The 14,817-nt window shown below is 36.1% G+C and overlaps 2 protein-coding genes across 2 annotated transcripts; both read left to right on the forward strand.

Moving 5' to 3' along the window:
* Positions 1–1,528: 1,528 nt before the first annotated feature.
* Positions 1,529–8,223, forward strand: LOC114711273 (protein Brevis radix-like 4). Its single transcript, XM_028895640.1, has 6 exons — positions 1,529–1,683; positions 1,782–1,935; positions 2,045–2,424; positions 5,912–6,047; positions 6,748–7,148; positions 7,766–8,223. Exons 2-6 carry the CDS (start codon positions 1,831–1,833, stop codon positions 7,842–7,844), a joined length of 1,101 nt encoding a protein of 366 aa, XP_028751473.1. The 5' UTR covers positions 1,529–1,683; positions 1,782–1,830; the 3' UTR covers positions 7,845–8,223.
* Positions 8,224–11,443: 3,220 nt separating this feature from the next.
* On the forward strand, positions 11,444–12,478 carry LOC114711264 (protein BIG GRAIN 1-like C). Its single transcript, XM_028895632.1, has one exon. The coding sequence runs from the start codon at positions 11,444–11,446 to the stop codon at positions 12,476–12,478; it is 1,035 nt and encodes a 344-aa protein (XP_028751465.1).
* The last annotated feature ends 2,339 nt before the right edge of the window (positions 12,479–14,817 follow it).

Consider the following 14,817-nt stretch of genomic DNA (forward strand, 5'->3'; position numbering starts at 1 on the left):
AGTCTTTTAACGGATAACAGCCCTTACTTTTTAATTTATTATATTTTAGACCCCAAATCTTATGGGGTTTGGACCTAATCAACCAAGAGTGGATCAGGCTAAGTCCAACAATAAATGATCTAATTGGTCCATTAACATAAGTTGGGATTTGTTAATGTTGAGGATTTTACTGAATTGTCCTTCGCTCCCCCCACCCCCAAATACCCAGCATGCGCAAATCTCAAATCGGATCCATGAACCAATTGGAAATTTGTTAAATTTACTAATCTAAATTAGGATACATATTCTTATTTCAAGTGATTTAAATGGGTTTTTCCCTATTGCTTTCCTACTGTGTGATTTAGTATGTTACTGATATTTCAATGAATCTAAGACAATCCTTAGACCATGTTCCCTTGGATCTTCCTTGAGTGATGCTTCCTCGTCCCTAGGCTTTACCGATGCCAATGAAATGCTGATGAACGTCGAGTAGCGAGGAGTATAGTGAAAGGGTTTTGCCTTTTGAATTGGATCATTGGATGTCCTCACCTCCACATTTCTCTCTCTAGTTTGTGCCTTAACTTAGGATATTCCAGTGAATTATTTACAAGACTGGAGTGGCATGGGTTGATAAACCCAAGTTTTATGTTGCATCTTAGTTCTGCCTTGCTGTTTCTGCAGTGGTGTGTGTTTCTGTTTCTCTAGCCATGTAAAAAAGATTATCTGCTTTGCTATTCTCGGTTAATGAATAAATTTTATCTTAAAATCCATATCAATGATAATTTAAAATCTGTGCGTACATGAGTGTTCCCCTGATTTTTTTTCTATGCACATGTATCTTTTTAATGGAAAACAACCTTGTCGGGACACTAAATGTGACGCCTCTTTCATATATTATTTCTGATTCTTATTATAAAAACTAGTTGACTAATTTGAGTATATTAAAAAAATTTATTAAGCTAGTTACTTATAATAACAGGTATTGTTTTTTCTGAAATACTCTTGCTAATTATGTGTATTAGTTTGAATTACCATTTAATGAAACCTTTAATATTTGCAACTTTTACAAGGATCACTTTGAAAAAAATAGATAAATATGAGAAACAAAATAGATTAAAATATTATATTTAAAACTAAATTAAAAGTCAAATTAGTTTTTATATTAAGAATCGGAAGTAGTGTAATGGAAAAAAGGTTTTTGGTAAACAAAAAATTCAAAATGTAATAGATAAGTTTTGAAGCCATCTTTTTGGGATCGACTTGAAAGGTCATAATTGGGAGGCCGAGAAAAAGCCTGTGTAAGATTTGGGCAGGCCCGGCTTGTTTGATATCAGGCCGTAATAGACAGGCTAACTTTAGCTGTATTTATGATTGTTCATGACGATCCGCTCCTTGGAAAACAAGTATGTGAAGCTTGAAGAAATAAAAATTGAGCGCGCAGGGCCAATTTGCCGGTTAGCATCCGGTAACAGGTAAGAGAAGAATAAAGCGTGAAGGCACTGTCCCGGACACTGAAATGAAAGTGTCACTCCGCCTTCCCCCATTCCATTATAGCCCTTACCAAGCAAAGCAGAGCACGCTCACACCTACCAAATTTACACAATCACGTCTGGTTACTGCCTTGATTCTCGCGCTTTAACATCGAACCACCTTCGGCTTCACCTTCATCTGCCTTTCAATCTCCATCAGGTTTCACGAATCCAGGTACTTAGCTTGTTCTCTCTAATTTTGCAATGTTGATCGATTCTTTTAGTTGCGGAATCGAATATGAATTGATTTTCAGTTCTTCTCTCTTTTGGTAGTTTATTCTGCAAAGATTGGCGAATTGGCTCAGGTGTACAAAACCGGAAAATGCTTACGTGCATAGCTCGTCCCAAGAAACCCGGGAGTGACTCGCTGAGTCAGCCCGATGATCCCGATTCTAAGAACCAAGCCATCAAATCCCTTACGTCTCAGGTACGGACCCGTAACCATAACTGTATGCGAACGCTAAAGTCCAAATCTATTTGTCTTATTCGTTAAATATCTGCTTCAATTTAACTGTTGTTGAATGGACATTTTTTAGATCAAGGATATGGCGTTGAAAGCATCGGGAGCGTACAAGCATTGTAGTCCCTGCACGGGGCCGCCCACGCAGACTGGACTCCGGAGCAATATCGAGTCAGACACGGATTCGGATCGTTTCCGGTGGTCGTACCGGAGAACAGGGAGCTCAAGCTCGACGACGACGAGGACATGGGGGAAGGAGATGGAAGCGAGGCTCAAAGGGATTTCGAGCGGAGAAGGGACGCCGAATTCGTCCAGTGGACGGCGGGTGGACCCGGTGGTGTTGTTCGTGGAAGAGAACGAACCCAAAGAGTGGGTGGCGCAGGTGGAGCCTGGCGTTCTGATCACATTTGTTTCACTTCCGCGTGGTGGGAATGATCTGAAGCGAATACGGTTCAGGTACGTAGGCCTCCAATTCTTCTTTTCTCTGTTCCTGTTTGGAATCAGGCAGGCATGAACCGTCGTGTGGTGGTTCTTTTCTATGTCGCCGTGGTCTGATCAGACGGCGACTGTGCCCTGCGTTTACAGTGTTGGTCAAGATGGGACCCTAAAGCATCTGGATCGTGATCATGACATTGTGTGCTTTTTGCTACGGTGGACAGTCAATTTGTCCCCCGTCAATTTTTCGCGCGCTTTGCATTCTTGGTTTTTATATTACATATTGGAAATTTTTAGGTTAACATTGAGATAAAATTATCTGAGTATTTATCATTATATTTTAATGAAAAGCGGAATGTAAATTTTTAATTGTAAATGAATTATATAATAATTAAATGTACAACAGATGCTTATATAATTTTTAACAAAGGCATATGATGATAGTTACTAAGAAATTGTGTGTTTAGATATTCTTTTTAAATCATACCATATGTATATATGGGAAATTAATTACTTATACTTTTTCTAAATTTTTAACCAGATTCTTGGGCTATTTTTATTGAGTCATTAGATTCATGAGTCTCTTAATTTTGAACCGTTAATGATATTAAGAATTTCGTTGGAGGGCATTGATGTGGCGGATACTTGTCTTAAAACTATCAACTCAGATTAAAAGTGCCACATAGGGGGAACAAGGTGGAGTCTTCTGCTCATGGAGACGTTGAGAAGGTTAACTGAACATCATCAGTTACACCATGTTGCAACGAGTGACCAGTTGCAATGGCCACAGTTGCAGCGATGAATCTGAAAATTTTAGGGACTATTGCCGCCCATTACGTTCGGCGATGCCCTCCATATATAAGGAGTTGAAATATGAAGATTAGGAAGGGGTTTCAGGGAGGGGCAGAGAAAGAGAGGGACCAAAGAGCGAGATTGAGGCAGAGGGGAAGCCACAAAAGAGAGTGGGACTGTGATTGCGGAATCCATGAGTTGTAGAGGGAGCAGATGAAAATGATAGTGCCGTGGTAGTGGTGGCAGCGGGTGATGCGAGGGGGAGGGGTCTTCAGTTTTTCTCTTACGTGGCACTTCTAATCTGAGTGGGAGTCCATGTTTGCAAAATAATCCAGGTGTTTCCCACATTAGTGCCCTCTAATGAAATGCTATCCCTGTCTAATGGTTTTAAAAGTGAGGGGTTGATTAATTTAACGACAAAAAAATTAAAAACCCAATAATCTAGATGTCCTTTACGTTAGTGCCCTCTTACGGAATTCTGCCCCCACTTAAAAAGCCATATTGTTTTTAATTCATAAATAATTTATTTTTTTGGCCAGAAAATAATGTATAATATAATATAAGTTATTTTACACTTTTTTTTGTGAACAACTTATTGTACACTTTATGTATGCACAAAATCAAATAATAATAATAATAATAATAAAGCCATGACTTTTATAGTAATAATACTCCTTAATTTATAGTAGTCCTTTATTAATATATCTAATAGTCTTTGTAGAGGTCCAATTTAAATACTATTTCCTGTTTTAAATATAAGATTCACATTATGATATAAATTAAACTATAAAGTAGATCTTATATGTAGAAAGAGTAAAGTACACAGGTGATTTAAATTGGGTTGTGAAGAGTTAGGGCAAATGAATCATTTGCATGTTTTTTGATCTGATGAATGCAAGTTGTGATAATCCACCAAATAAATCTTATAATTCTTGTTTGAAATATTCCAAATTCTCAGAACTTGTCTCTGGTAAAATAAAATAAAATTCTCAGAACTTGAGCTTTTTTGATTGTTGTTATTATTGTTTGGAAGGGTCGCAAAAGGCTTTGTGGGATCAAACCAACCACACCCCCCTAGTAGGGGACTGCTAGAGCATTGCACCAAGTGCAGAACTTAATGATTTTTTGTTTTTTTATGTGCATTTGAGCTTGCTCATTTATAATATCTTATCACGACCATGATTCTCATTGCTCGCCACGCCTAATCTGGTGAAGTATCCATAGTCCAAATACGAATCCCTTCATCAGTGATATGACTCCTTCTCCGGAAATATGAAATTGAAAGAGTTTGGCTGCGGGGACCACATTCCCCAGTATTTTCACGCCATTGCCAAAAGCAATCCAAAAGAGGTCCCAAAAGGAGAACCTATTGAGGCTTTGTTAGTGGAGGTGGGTCAGTGGTGATTGTGTTGGCAAACTTTTAACCCGAGCATGTCGTTTGGTCGGATGAAACCCCTCCCTTTTTTAAAATTTTTCCGTGCCTCATTCTTGGTGACTTTGTTTTCCTCTGCTAGCATTTTGTCTTTCAATCTGCAATATGCTGCGGAAAGCCCCCATTTTCTCCAAAGATCTTTATACAGGACAAAATATGAAACTCTACAAGACGGCCAGCCACAAAAGATAGAGATAACATAGGTTATAGGGTTTTGGCCCCTTCTTAATTTTCTTTTGTTATCGTATAGAATATTAAAAGCACAGAGAAATAGGGTGCATCATGTTGTGCTGGCCCTACTTAGTGACCTGTGATGCAATCTCAACACCTATGGGGTTAGTGGAGTCTGTGCATTCGTATTCATCATTTAATTTTTCTCCCTCAATTTAGTTCGGAAATTTAAGGTGTGGAATGATATAATAAGGATAAAACTAGAACTACTTCAACCAGCCATATCATTTCATGTTTAGGTGCGTCTAGAGATGTCGTTGACACATTAAACCTGGACCCACTTGTTTTCAATCGCGGAGACAAACCCCAGTGTAAGGTCAATGTTGGCCTGGGATCTGCTTTATTCCGTCCACCGAATGACCGGGTATGCCTTTAATTATATTTCGAGCATTCTTTGTCAAAAAGTATCGATTGAGCGACTTCGCATGATTGAAAACAGTGTCACAAACCATTAGAAACTAACTGTTTGGTCAAGCCTAATAAAAAAACATGACAATAATAACAATAACAATAATAATAATAGGGTAATTGGGTTTGGGTAGAAGGTTTCAAGCTTTAGTCACGCTAAAATGCTTGATTAACTTTAACATGAAACAATTATTGTTCCACCGCCCTACCAAACATAGATAAATAGGGATGGCAAGGACGAGTAGGAAACCACTCAATTCTCAAAACACTTGATTGCTTATTTCAGAATTTATTTAATTTGGGTGTGGAAAAATCCTGATTTTTTTTAAGTAGGCAAGGTTCTTTTATGGAAACCATATGTCAGAGAGGGGGTCCATTATTATGTGATTATTTATCCCCTCATTTCGTCTAAAATCACTTCGTGTATCTAAATTTGAATTTATTTTACATAAAGTTTTGTTCAATTTTGGTTTCAATCCTTAAAAAAATTAGCAATAATCAAACGCGCAGTTCTACTCATGATGAATTGATCACCAACGGTCCCACAGTTGTTATGCGCATTGGCGAAGTATTCTCATGTATGATTTATACAGTCGTCAGGACTAAGGAACTGGGACTGAATTTAGCTTTATTTTCGATGTACAGTCGCGAGATGTTTAACAAATGGCAAGCTCAAAGATGGTGGGCAGAGAACTACGACAAAGTTATGGAACTTTACAACGTTCGAAGGTTTAACCGCCAAGCTTTCCCTCTTCCAACGCCACCAAGATCCGAAGATGAGGTAAGCTCTGAATTTCAATACCTCTTGGGCATTATCATGGCCAACTTAGTAACAAGAAGGCGCATGCATGTATGGAAGATTGAAAGCAAATTATTCCCCCCCCCCCCCCCCGGGGGGCTCCTTTTGACATGTGAAAGCAGAGTAGCTTAATGGGCAAGAAAACGGAAAGTTATATGACTATATAAAAATGATTAATTGTTCAATAATATATGTACAAATATGATTGTAAATTTATATTCTAAAATTAACAAATAATGAAATAAAGTAATTTAATTTAAATATTAAAAATTGAAATATTGACATGTCAAATTTATATTCTAAAAATTTTATTCAACTGGGCTCTTTTTATTCTTCACAGATATTTTGTTTAATCAAAAATCATTTCAGAAATGAAAATTTCACTTAGAAATCAACAACATAAATTATTTATATTAATTTTTAATTAGAGTTAACTGACTTTTTCTGGAGATTAGATGTAGTATTTGTTCCCTTTTTTTGGGCATAACACATATAATATTTACATTTGCTCTAATGTATTTTAGCGAGGCTAGTTTTAGCCATCATCTTGAAATTGTCAATAGTTTGCCACTGTCATCAGTTGTTTATTCATTACCTGATCTTTAAAGGAAAGGGGGTAACGGATTTGTCTATCCCCCATGATGCTTGTTTAATATGGTCTATTTCCCTGCGTCAAAAACAGAGCTCAAAGATTGAATCAGCGGAAGACAGCCCAGTGACACCTCCACTAACTAGGGAACGTTTACCTCGTAATTTGTACCGTCCTCCAGGACTGGGAATGGGATACTCATCCTCTGATTCCTTTGATCATCAATCAATGCAATCCCGGCATCACTATGACTCTAATGGTATGAACTCAACTCCTAAAGTTTCCACCATTAGCGCAGCCAAGACAGAAATATCATCAATGGACGCCTCCATGAGAAGTAGCTCATCCAGAGAAGCTGATCGCTCCGGGGATCTTTCAATCAGCAATGCCAGCGATCTGGAGACTGAATGGGTTGAGCAGGATGAACCTGGGGTTTATATTACCATTAGAGCATTACCGGGCGGTAAAAGGGAGCTCAGAAGAGTAAGATTCAGGTAAGCTTACGCTCAATTGTATGGCCAGACGTATTCCCTTCGTGGCTATGCTGTTGTGGGTAGACATATAATTGCTACTTGATAGGTCATTATAATGACATCCATGCTAGCAGCAACTGCACTTGCAGTTCGTTGAGTTTGATACTAAGAAGCACTTACGAGATACAGAACAAGAACATGATATTATACAAATGGCAAGAAACCTCAAGATATAATTTTCAAATGTATCTTGAATTATCTTGTCACATATTTTGATGAGCCGGATATTCATTAGACATAACGAAGCCCTGTTGTTGAAATATGAATGCTTCGTAGATTTGACCGGACAAACCTATAACTATTTCCAAAATTTTAAACAAACTCTACAATTGCTGCTCTGGTCTGTTTCTGCATAAATTCTGATTTATCTATCACTGTCAATAGTCAGTAATGGTGTCCAATTAATTCCAGTCTCAAGGTTTGTAATTTTTTTTCTTGGTAACCATTAAGGTAAGTGTGCATGCGCTTAAACAGAGGCATATTTGAGATGTACATTTGTGCTCATTGTCTTGATTACATTTTGACATGGAATTGAATCGAAATTGATAATTCTGGTTGTTTTTCCATGTGATGTGCAGCCGAGAAAAATTTGGGGAGATGCATGCTAGATTATGGTGGGAAGAGAACCGCGCCAGAATACATGAACAATATTTGTAAGATTGAACGGAATTGGTGGCTGCTGATGCTATCCAAATTGTGGAGGTGGCTCTGCATATCAAATTGTTTCATATCTGTTTTGCGATACTACTAAGTCTCACTATAGGGAATCACATATCAGAAAGAGGTGCCACTGGCACCTCTCCGTTTTGGGCTCTCTTTCTCTCTCTCTATCTATCTAAATATTAATCCGATGGGATCACGCTTTTAATTGTGTGATCGGGTCAGGTTATTCTGTGGGATGAGGGTGGGGAAGTTAACTTATATTAGTTACTTCTTTCAGATATTGGCGGATCAAAAGAGCATACTTTAGAAGTGTGGTGGGTGTAAATTCTATATAGCTATTCAAATTGGGATTCAAAGAATGAATCTACTGTCATTTTCTTTTGTGCCCTTTCATATATCCATTTTCTAGTTGCGGCATGCTTCTTTGTTTTCACCAAGTAACCAAATAACATAAACTAAGATGTTTCCAGAAGCTGCTTCACCAGGTCCGTGCGGGAATATATGCTCTCTTTCAAATTATGATAATCCTCTCTTCATTTTTTCCCTTCGTGATAATTCATGGCAATCTTTAAGAATTTTCTCCATTTTTCACTGCCTACAGCCTTTTCAAATACTATCCTAGTTCTAATTATAAGACCCTGTTTACAGTCTACAAATGAGGTTTTATAATTAAAACTAGAGATAATATATTTTAATTTATGTATCGTCTTTTGCGTTGTATCCTTCTTTCCCCACATTGAGATTTTATCTTCTCTCTTATGTGCTCACCTTTTTATCCCACATAGGCGTCCTTTTCTTATTCTTGCCAACACACAAGAATTTTTTTAAAAATTTTTATCACATATAATTTCGTGGAGGTCCATTGTTCATGTCTTATCTTGATCCCCCATGTTTTTACGAACGGGCAGCAAAACCTAGTTTAGTATCCTGTGTGTTTCATCATAGGATTAAGTCTAACAGAAAAAGTTAGTCCCTCACAATATGATAAACTAAGGTTTAAATCCTATTAAAAGAGATGCCTGACAGTGCCTTGAATATGATTGAGGATACCTGTACTTTAGCAAAAAAAAAAAATTGGAAGGTCACACTGATATTTACTAGTATACTAAATATGCGTGCACAAAGCTCACTTTTTTTTTTTGGGTAAAAAGGTGAAACAGAAAAACACAAACATAAACTCCCATGAAAATATGAACTCCCATAAATGAGATGGGAATAGGTCTGTAGAATCTTTGCAAGCTAAATAAAATGAGAATGGAACAGTAAAATCTTTGTAAGGTTTTTTTGGGCAAGAATAATCTCTTGCAAGTTGAGAAATTAGTGAAATTACAAAAGAAAAGAAATAAAAAATGGCACGAGGAACAAAAGTTGGAATATTCAAAAAAAAAAAAGAAACAAAAGAAAACAAAGATAAAATTACACTAAGATGATTTATTTGTTATTTTAAATTAAATTAAAATTTTGGTCCAAAAGAGTCATTTCTGCTTAATTAAAACACATAAAAAAAATAAAACCAACTTATTAATTATTTCATTACCATGCACAAATTAAGCATCGTTCAATAAAGTCTAGAAGAAATTGAGTTGAAGCCAACAAGAATTAATCAAATCAATTAGGAGTCGACTCATAATTTATAAAGTTGTGAATTTGAATCTTACTAATAATGTAAGAACCTTGTTAGTAGGCAATCTATAAATATTTTTATAAATGTTTTTTTTTTTAATTTAGAGACATACACTAACACTTGTGAGTCTCGAATCCAATGTTGACAAAAATAAAACAGAGATTGAGTTGGATACTTATTTTTCGTTAAAAAAGATTTGGATACCTATCATTTTGTTGAAATTTTTAAAGCCCAGTGTCATGCAAACAGACCCTGAAGAAGCACTGTGAGTCTGTGGCAACCCAAGTTTCAAAAGTGGGTCAAGACCCATCAGCGAGGACGGAGGAACACATCAGAACCCATTAGGCATTAACTAATTATCCATTCATCATCATCATCTTCTTGTGATACACAAAGGAAACGGACAAAAACTAAAACAAGGCAAAATATCCTAAGAAATATCCAAAGATGTCAGAAAGCCATCAAGCAGGAATAAGGGCTGAGCATAAAATCCTGGACAGCGAGTGCTTGCAGTCTTCGCCCATTTTCCTTTTTGATTAAACATATATATTTTCTTGTTAAAAGTATATTTAAGGTTATACTAAGTGTTAAAAATGACTTTTTTTTAATAAAAATTTAAACTTTATTCACTGCATTGTGAGGAATTATCAGACCTATTACCTAACCCCTATCAGTTCATCCATTCTTCTTTAATTTTGCATAAATTTGCAAAATCTCATAATGTGAAAATCACATTTTTAATAAAGGGGATTCCACCTCGAGTGAGGCTAAAGTTTAACTCCAATGAGTAACATGCTCATTTTCAAACATGCCTGCATTAATGTTTCAATAACGCATTATCTCAAACTATCTATATTACGAGTATAGTGAGTCAATTGACTTTCTTGAAATACGATTAAAAGTGATTGTTCAATTCCTCACAATGAACTCTCTTATTTTGTTCAACCACTTCTTCATTTCTGGTTGAAGAAGTGAGACTTGGAAGGGACCAAAGCCTGTGGCTTTTCTGACTGAAGAGATTGTGCCCTTTGGAAAATCAAGACTCGCAGGGAACGTATGTGAGTGTTCATAAAAGGGCTAAAAAAGAGAAAACAGAGCACAGAGATTCGGCTTGCATTAGTGATTGCAACAAGATAGGCTTGTGAGCTTGGATCTGATAGATGAATAGGACTGAAATAAACGCAGTTGGGTTAGCCCTTGATCAGAATCCTATGCTCTGTGTTATCTCTACCAAAGGACTCAAGTGAATGCATGTGGAAACTTGAAAAGAAACAAACAAACAAACAACCAACCAAACAAGCAAACAGCCAAGTCATCAAATGATACAACTGAATTTAACTCAATTTCAACTGGTAAAAACTAAAAAGAAAGAAAGAAAGAAGCAATGCACAAGCAAATGAATAATGAATCTTCAAGTCGTGTGAGTGTGGTCTCCTCAAAAAGATTGCCCGCACGCGCGGTGTTCACTTTTAATCAGTTTCAACTCTTTCTTTTTAACATTCCCCTCTCTCTCTCTCTCTCTCTCTCTCTCTCAGTGCTCAGTCACAAAGTGTGCGGTATGACATTTCTCATTTATGTTCACCTAAAGCTGTACAGTGCACTACTGCAACACCCAAACATGCTTGCTTTTCTACTCAGAACACTTAATAACGCTATCTCGTTCCTCACACGTTGAACGAAAACCCCATACTCTCTTTTTTCCAACCTCGCACGCAATGTCCTCTGTTTTTCTTTTTCTTTTGCACACGTTTGTTCTATCTCTACTTGCTTTCTATATATATATATCCACACATGTATAGTGGTGCTCCTCTCAGCGTTTGACATTCCCTGCCTGCCTCCTCACTGACCATCGCTCTTTTCCTTCCTCAAACTAAATTGTCCTGCGCATATTTCTTTCATTTTTTCTCTGTAGATTTGGTCTTTTCCTGCGGAATCTGCATGCCTCAAAGATGCACAGAAGGAGAGATCGATGCGAGATGGCTCGTACCCACGAAGCAGAAGGACCCCCTCCTTCTCTTCATCTCTCCTTGACGCCATTTACCGTTCCACCGACCAATCAAAATCAGATCTTGATGAAGATTCTCAATTGGGTCTCTGCAAGGAAGTTCACCACACGAAACAGAGCAACATGAGCCGCAGCGGTGGAGTTTCTCTGGGAAATGAATATGGCAAAGTCAGGGATGTGAAACATCTTCGCCGATCAACATTTATGGTTGAAGATTGGATGGAGAAGCAGAGTTCCCACAGCTCTTCAGAGTGCAGTTCAGGAGGATTCTTTTCGTCGTCGGAGACAGAGACGAGCTGTAAACAGAGATCGAGGCCTAAATCAGACAAGAGGCTGAACTCAGAGAAGCAAAAGAAACAGAAAGTGAAGCAACCGATGTCACCAGGAAGTCGAATAGCTAGTTTTTTGAGCTCTATCTTCAACTATGGAAGCGTGAAGAAGGCGAAAATGTGCTACGTTGGGGCGGTGGAAGATGTTAATTTCGAGCAGAAATGTCAGTCTCCATGTGTTTCTTCCTCTGCTTCTTCATATTCAAGAAGGTCTTGCATGAGCAAAACACCCTCTTGGGCTAAAAAGAACAATGGCGTAAAGAGGAGCGTTAAATTTTACCCCGTAAACATAATTCTGGGCGAGGATTCTCAGCATAAATTTGTCTGCCAGAATGATCCAGATATAATGCCATTTCCTGGCAGTGCAGGAAAAATCACAAGAAACTCTTCAACGAAGGAGGACGAGAAGAAGAAGCAGAAGAAGAAAAACTCTGTTATGGCCAAAGAAAATGGATCAAGAAAGGGTGAGTTTGATTTCAGATTGTTGTACAATCATAATGGCGAGGAGGAAGAAGAAGATGATGATGATGCTTTGAGCTGTTCAAGTTCGGATCTTTTTGAGTTAGATCATCTGATTGGAGGTGGAAGGAGGTACCAAGAAGAGCTTCCTGTTTATGAAACTACTAATCTGGAAACAAACAAGGCCATTGCTAATGGTTTGCGTTTGTAATTCGCTGTAATTATAATGTAATGCATTGTGGACTTTTAATTCAGGACTACTTTGTTTCATTACATATAGATGATACTCATACGTTCTAGGCATGCGAGGGTTTTTTTTTTTTTTTGAATGACCTGAATTTGATTCTTCTCAACATTAGAATAAGAATTTCAAAAGCATCAAGTCGATGCGGGGGAAAAAAGAACAATTTTTTGATTGCATATGAGGTGAATAATAATGGGCATTTTCAAATGGCACTTGAGATTTAAAAAAAAAAAGCTCAATAATTTGGAGGAGAACTCTTGCCTTGTGCATACATTTTGAGAAGATTCTTTGCAATGTAAGTCTATGGAATAAGTGTCAGCTGAATTTAGCCTTTTTACTCTTTGAATCATTATTTTTTTAAAAATCTGCATAATAAATTTATAATAAGATTTAATTTATAGTTGGGTGGAGGTGAGAGATCAAGGGATACAAATAATAATATAAGTGAAGATAGCATTGAGGTTAGAATCAATTTGCAGAGTTTGTCAAAGAAGATTAACAGAGAGAAGAAAAATAAAGGGGGGAAAAGCAGAGATTGTACCCAACCAAGAAAAACAAAAGTTTAAGTAAGAAAAAGGAGGAAGCTTTTGCACATGGATGGCATCAGGAGGAGGATAGTAAAATGTCTCCCACTTTACCCCAAAAATTAAAATTAAAATTAAAAATTGTTTCCAACCTTGAAGATTTAATTAATGATTACAGCATACTACTTTTTGCCCCCTCTAAAAAAGTCCCCAAGTACAGTGAGAATTTTGATCTTATTTTTTTGGTTGTAACTAAAGCCATAATTGAAGCTCATTATTGATGACAAGATTCAATCTTATTCCAACACAGCGTACAACATAATTGTTCAAATAAATAAATTTGCAGCAGTGAAACTGACTGAAATGATCCTTGTAAAATAGTGGGGTTTGGTTAAAACAGTTAAAATAAAAACTTTTAATTTGGATTTCAACACTTCACAAAAATCTCATAACATCGATTCAAAGATAAAATCATATATAAAATGTACTAACATACAAAAGGGTAATACATTATAGGAGCATATGTAGCAGACAAAGTAGGGCCATTTTTCATAAGGCGATGAAGAGGTCAACTTGAGGGAAAATGACATAATGCCTCAAATCCAAAGCTACTTTTTGTTTTGTTTTTTGTTTTTTGTTTTTTGTTTTTTGTTTAAATTAAAAAGTTTTTTTCAAAATTGACAGTGAGACAAACTAGTGCTAATAAGTTGACCTATTTGCCATCTCCCCGTGAACGTTGCTAAGGTTCAAAGATTAAGATTGAAGAAATCAAAACATGACTTACCAACTAATTGCAATTTCATTATGTAGGAAGCATGTTAAAGATTTTAAGCCTTACAATTTGAAATTATTGCTAGGGATCTGATATCCAAATCCAATGTAATGTCAAGTATTAGAGGATAATAAGAATTTGTTTGACTTTCAATCTGGTTCTAATTATAAGACTCCAATCCACTTTATCTCTCATATTTATCTATTTTTTCAAAATAGTCCTATAATAGTTGCACATGTTAAATGTTCCATTAAATGGTAGTTCTAACTAATACACATAATTAGTAAGGGTATTTTAAGAAGAACAATACTTACTTATTACAAATAATTAACTTAATAAACTTTCTTAATCTACTTAAATTAATCAACAAACTATTATATTAAGCATCAGAGGTAATAATAATTAAATTACGGCCATTGCAATAGTTTACCCAGATGTTCGGTTGGAAGGGAAGAATTTTAATAAGATGAAGATATGAAAAGTTATACGGCTGCATAAGCACAACGCGTTTAGGTTAACTCCGTATGAATGTAGAAAATACTTTTAGAGATGCTCTTAATTCTGCTCTGATTTAATCTCATAATTATTTGAATGTAAGAATCAGATAATCAATTTGTAAATATTAAAAAAATAATTAAAACAGTTATTTTTGTAAAAAAAAAAAATTATGTAGGTTTTTCAAACATATCCTCTTCAATCATCATTTAAGTTAGAATTATTCTTTGATGAAACTCATTTGCTATATGTACTTAATAGGGATAATTTGGAGAAAAAATGTTAATTTATGAAACAAAGTATATTAAAGTCTTGTATTTTCTTATTTAGGATTAAAGTAAAATTCCCATCTGTTTTTTATATTTAAAATGGGACAGAGCATTGAATGTGATATGAGGATCACGTGCAAGTGCCAAAAAATTGAATTAATAGTGAGGTCTTCAGAAAGTTTTTCTAAAAATTGAGCTGCAGTTATAAACAAGAATACTAGTGACAAACATGAAGTTACATTTGAA

This window comes from Neltuma alba, unplaced genomic scaffold, assembly GCF_004799145.2.
Source record: "Neltuma alba isolate B1F8T4 unplaced genomic scaffold, ASM479914v2 tig00011287_pilon, whole genome shotgun sequence".
NCBI classification, from domain to species: domain Eukaryota; kingdom Viridiplantae; phylum Streptophyta; class Magnoliopsida; order Fabales; family Fabaceae; genus Neltuma; species Neltuma alba.

Excerpts from the sequence above, each read along its gene's own strand:
- LOC114711273 (XM_028895640.1), top strand. The coding sequence starts at position 1,831 with ATGCTTACGTGCATAGCTCGTCCCAAGAAACCCGGGAGTGACTCGCTG. Across the intron at positions 2,425-5,911 it reads CTGAAGCGAATACGGTTCAG|TCGCGAGATGTTTAACAAAT; the intron begins GTACGTAGGCCT and ends TTCGATGTACAG. Across the intron at positions 7,149-7,765 it reads CTCAGAAGAGTAAGATTCAG|CCGAGAAAAATTTGGGGAGA; the intron begins GTAAGCTTACGC and ends TGTGATGTGCAG.
- LOC114711264 (XM_028895632.1), top strand. The coding sequence starts at position 11,444 with ATGCGAGATGGCTCGTACCCACGAAGCAGAAGGACCCCCTCCTTCTCT.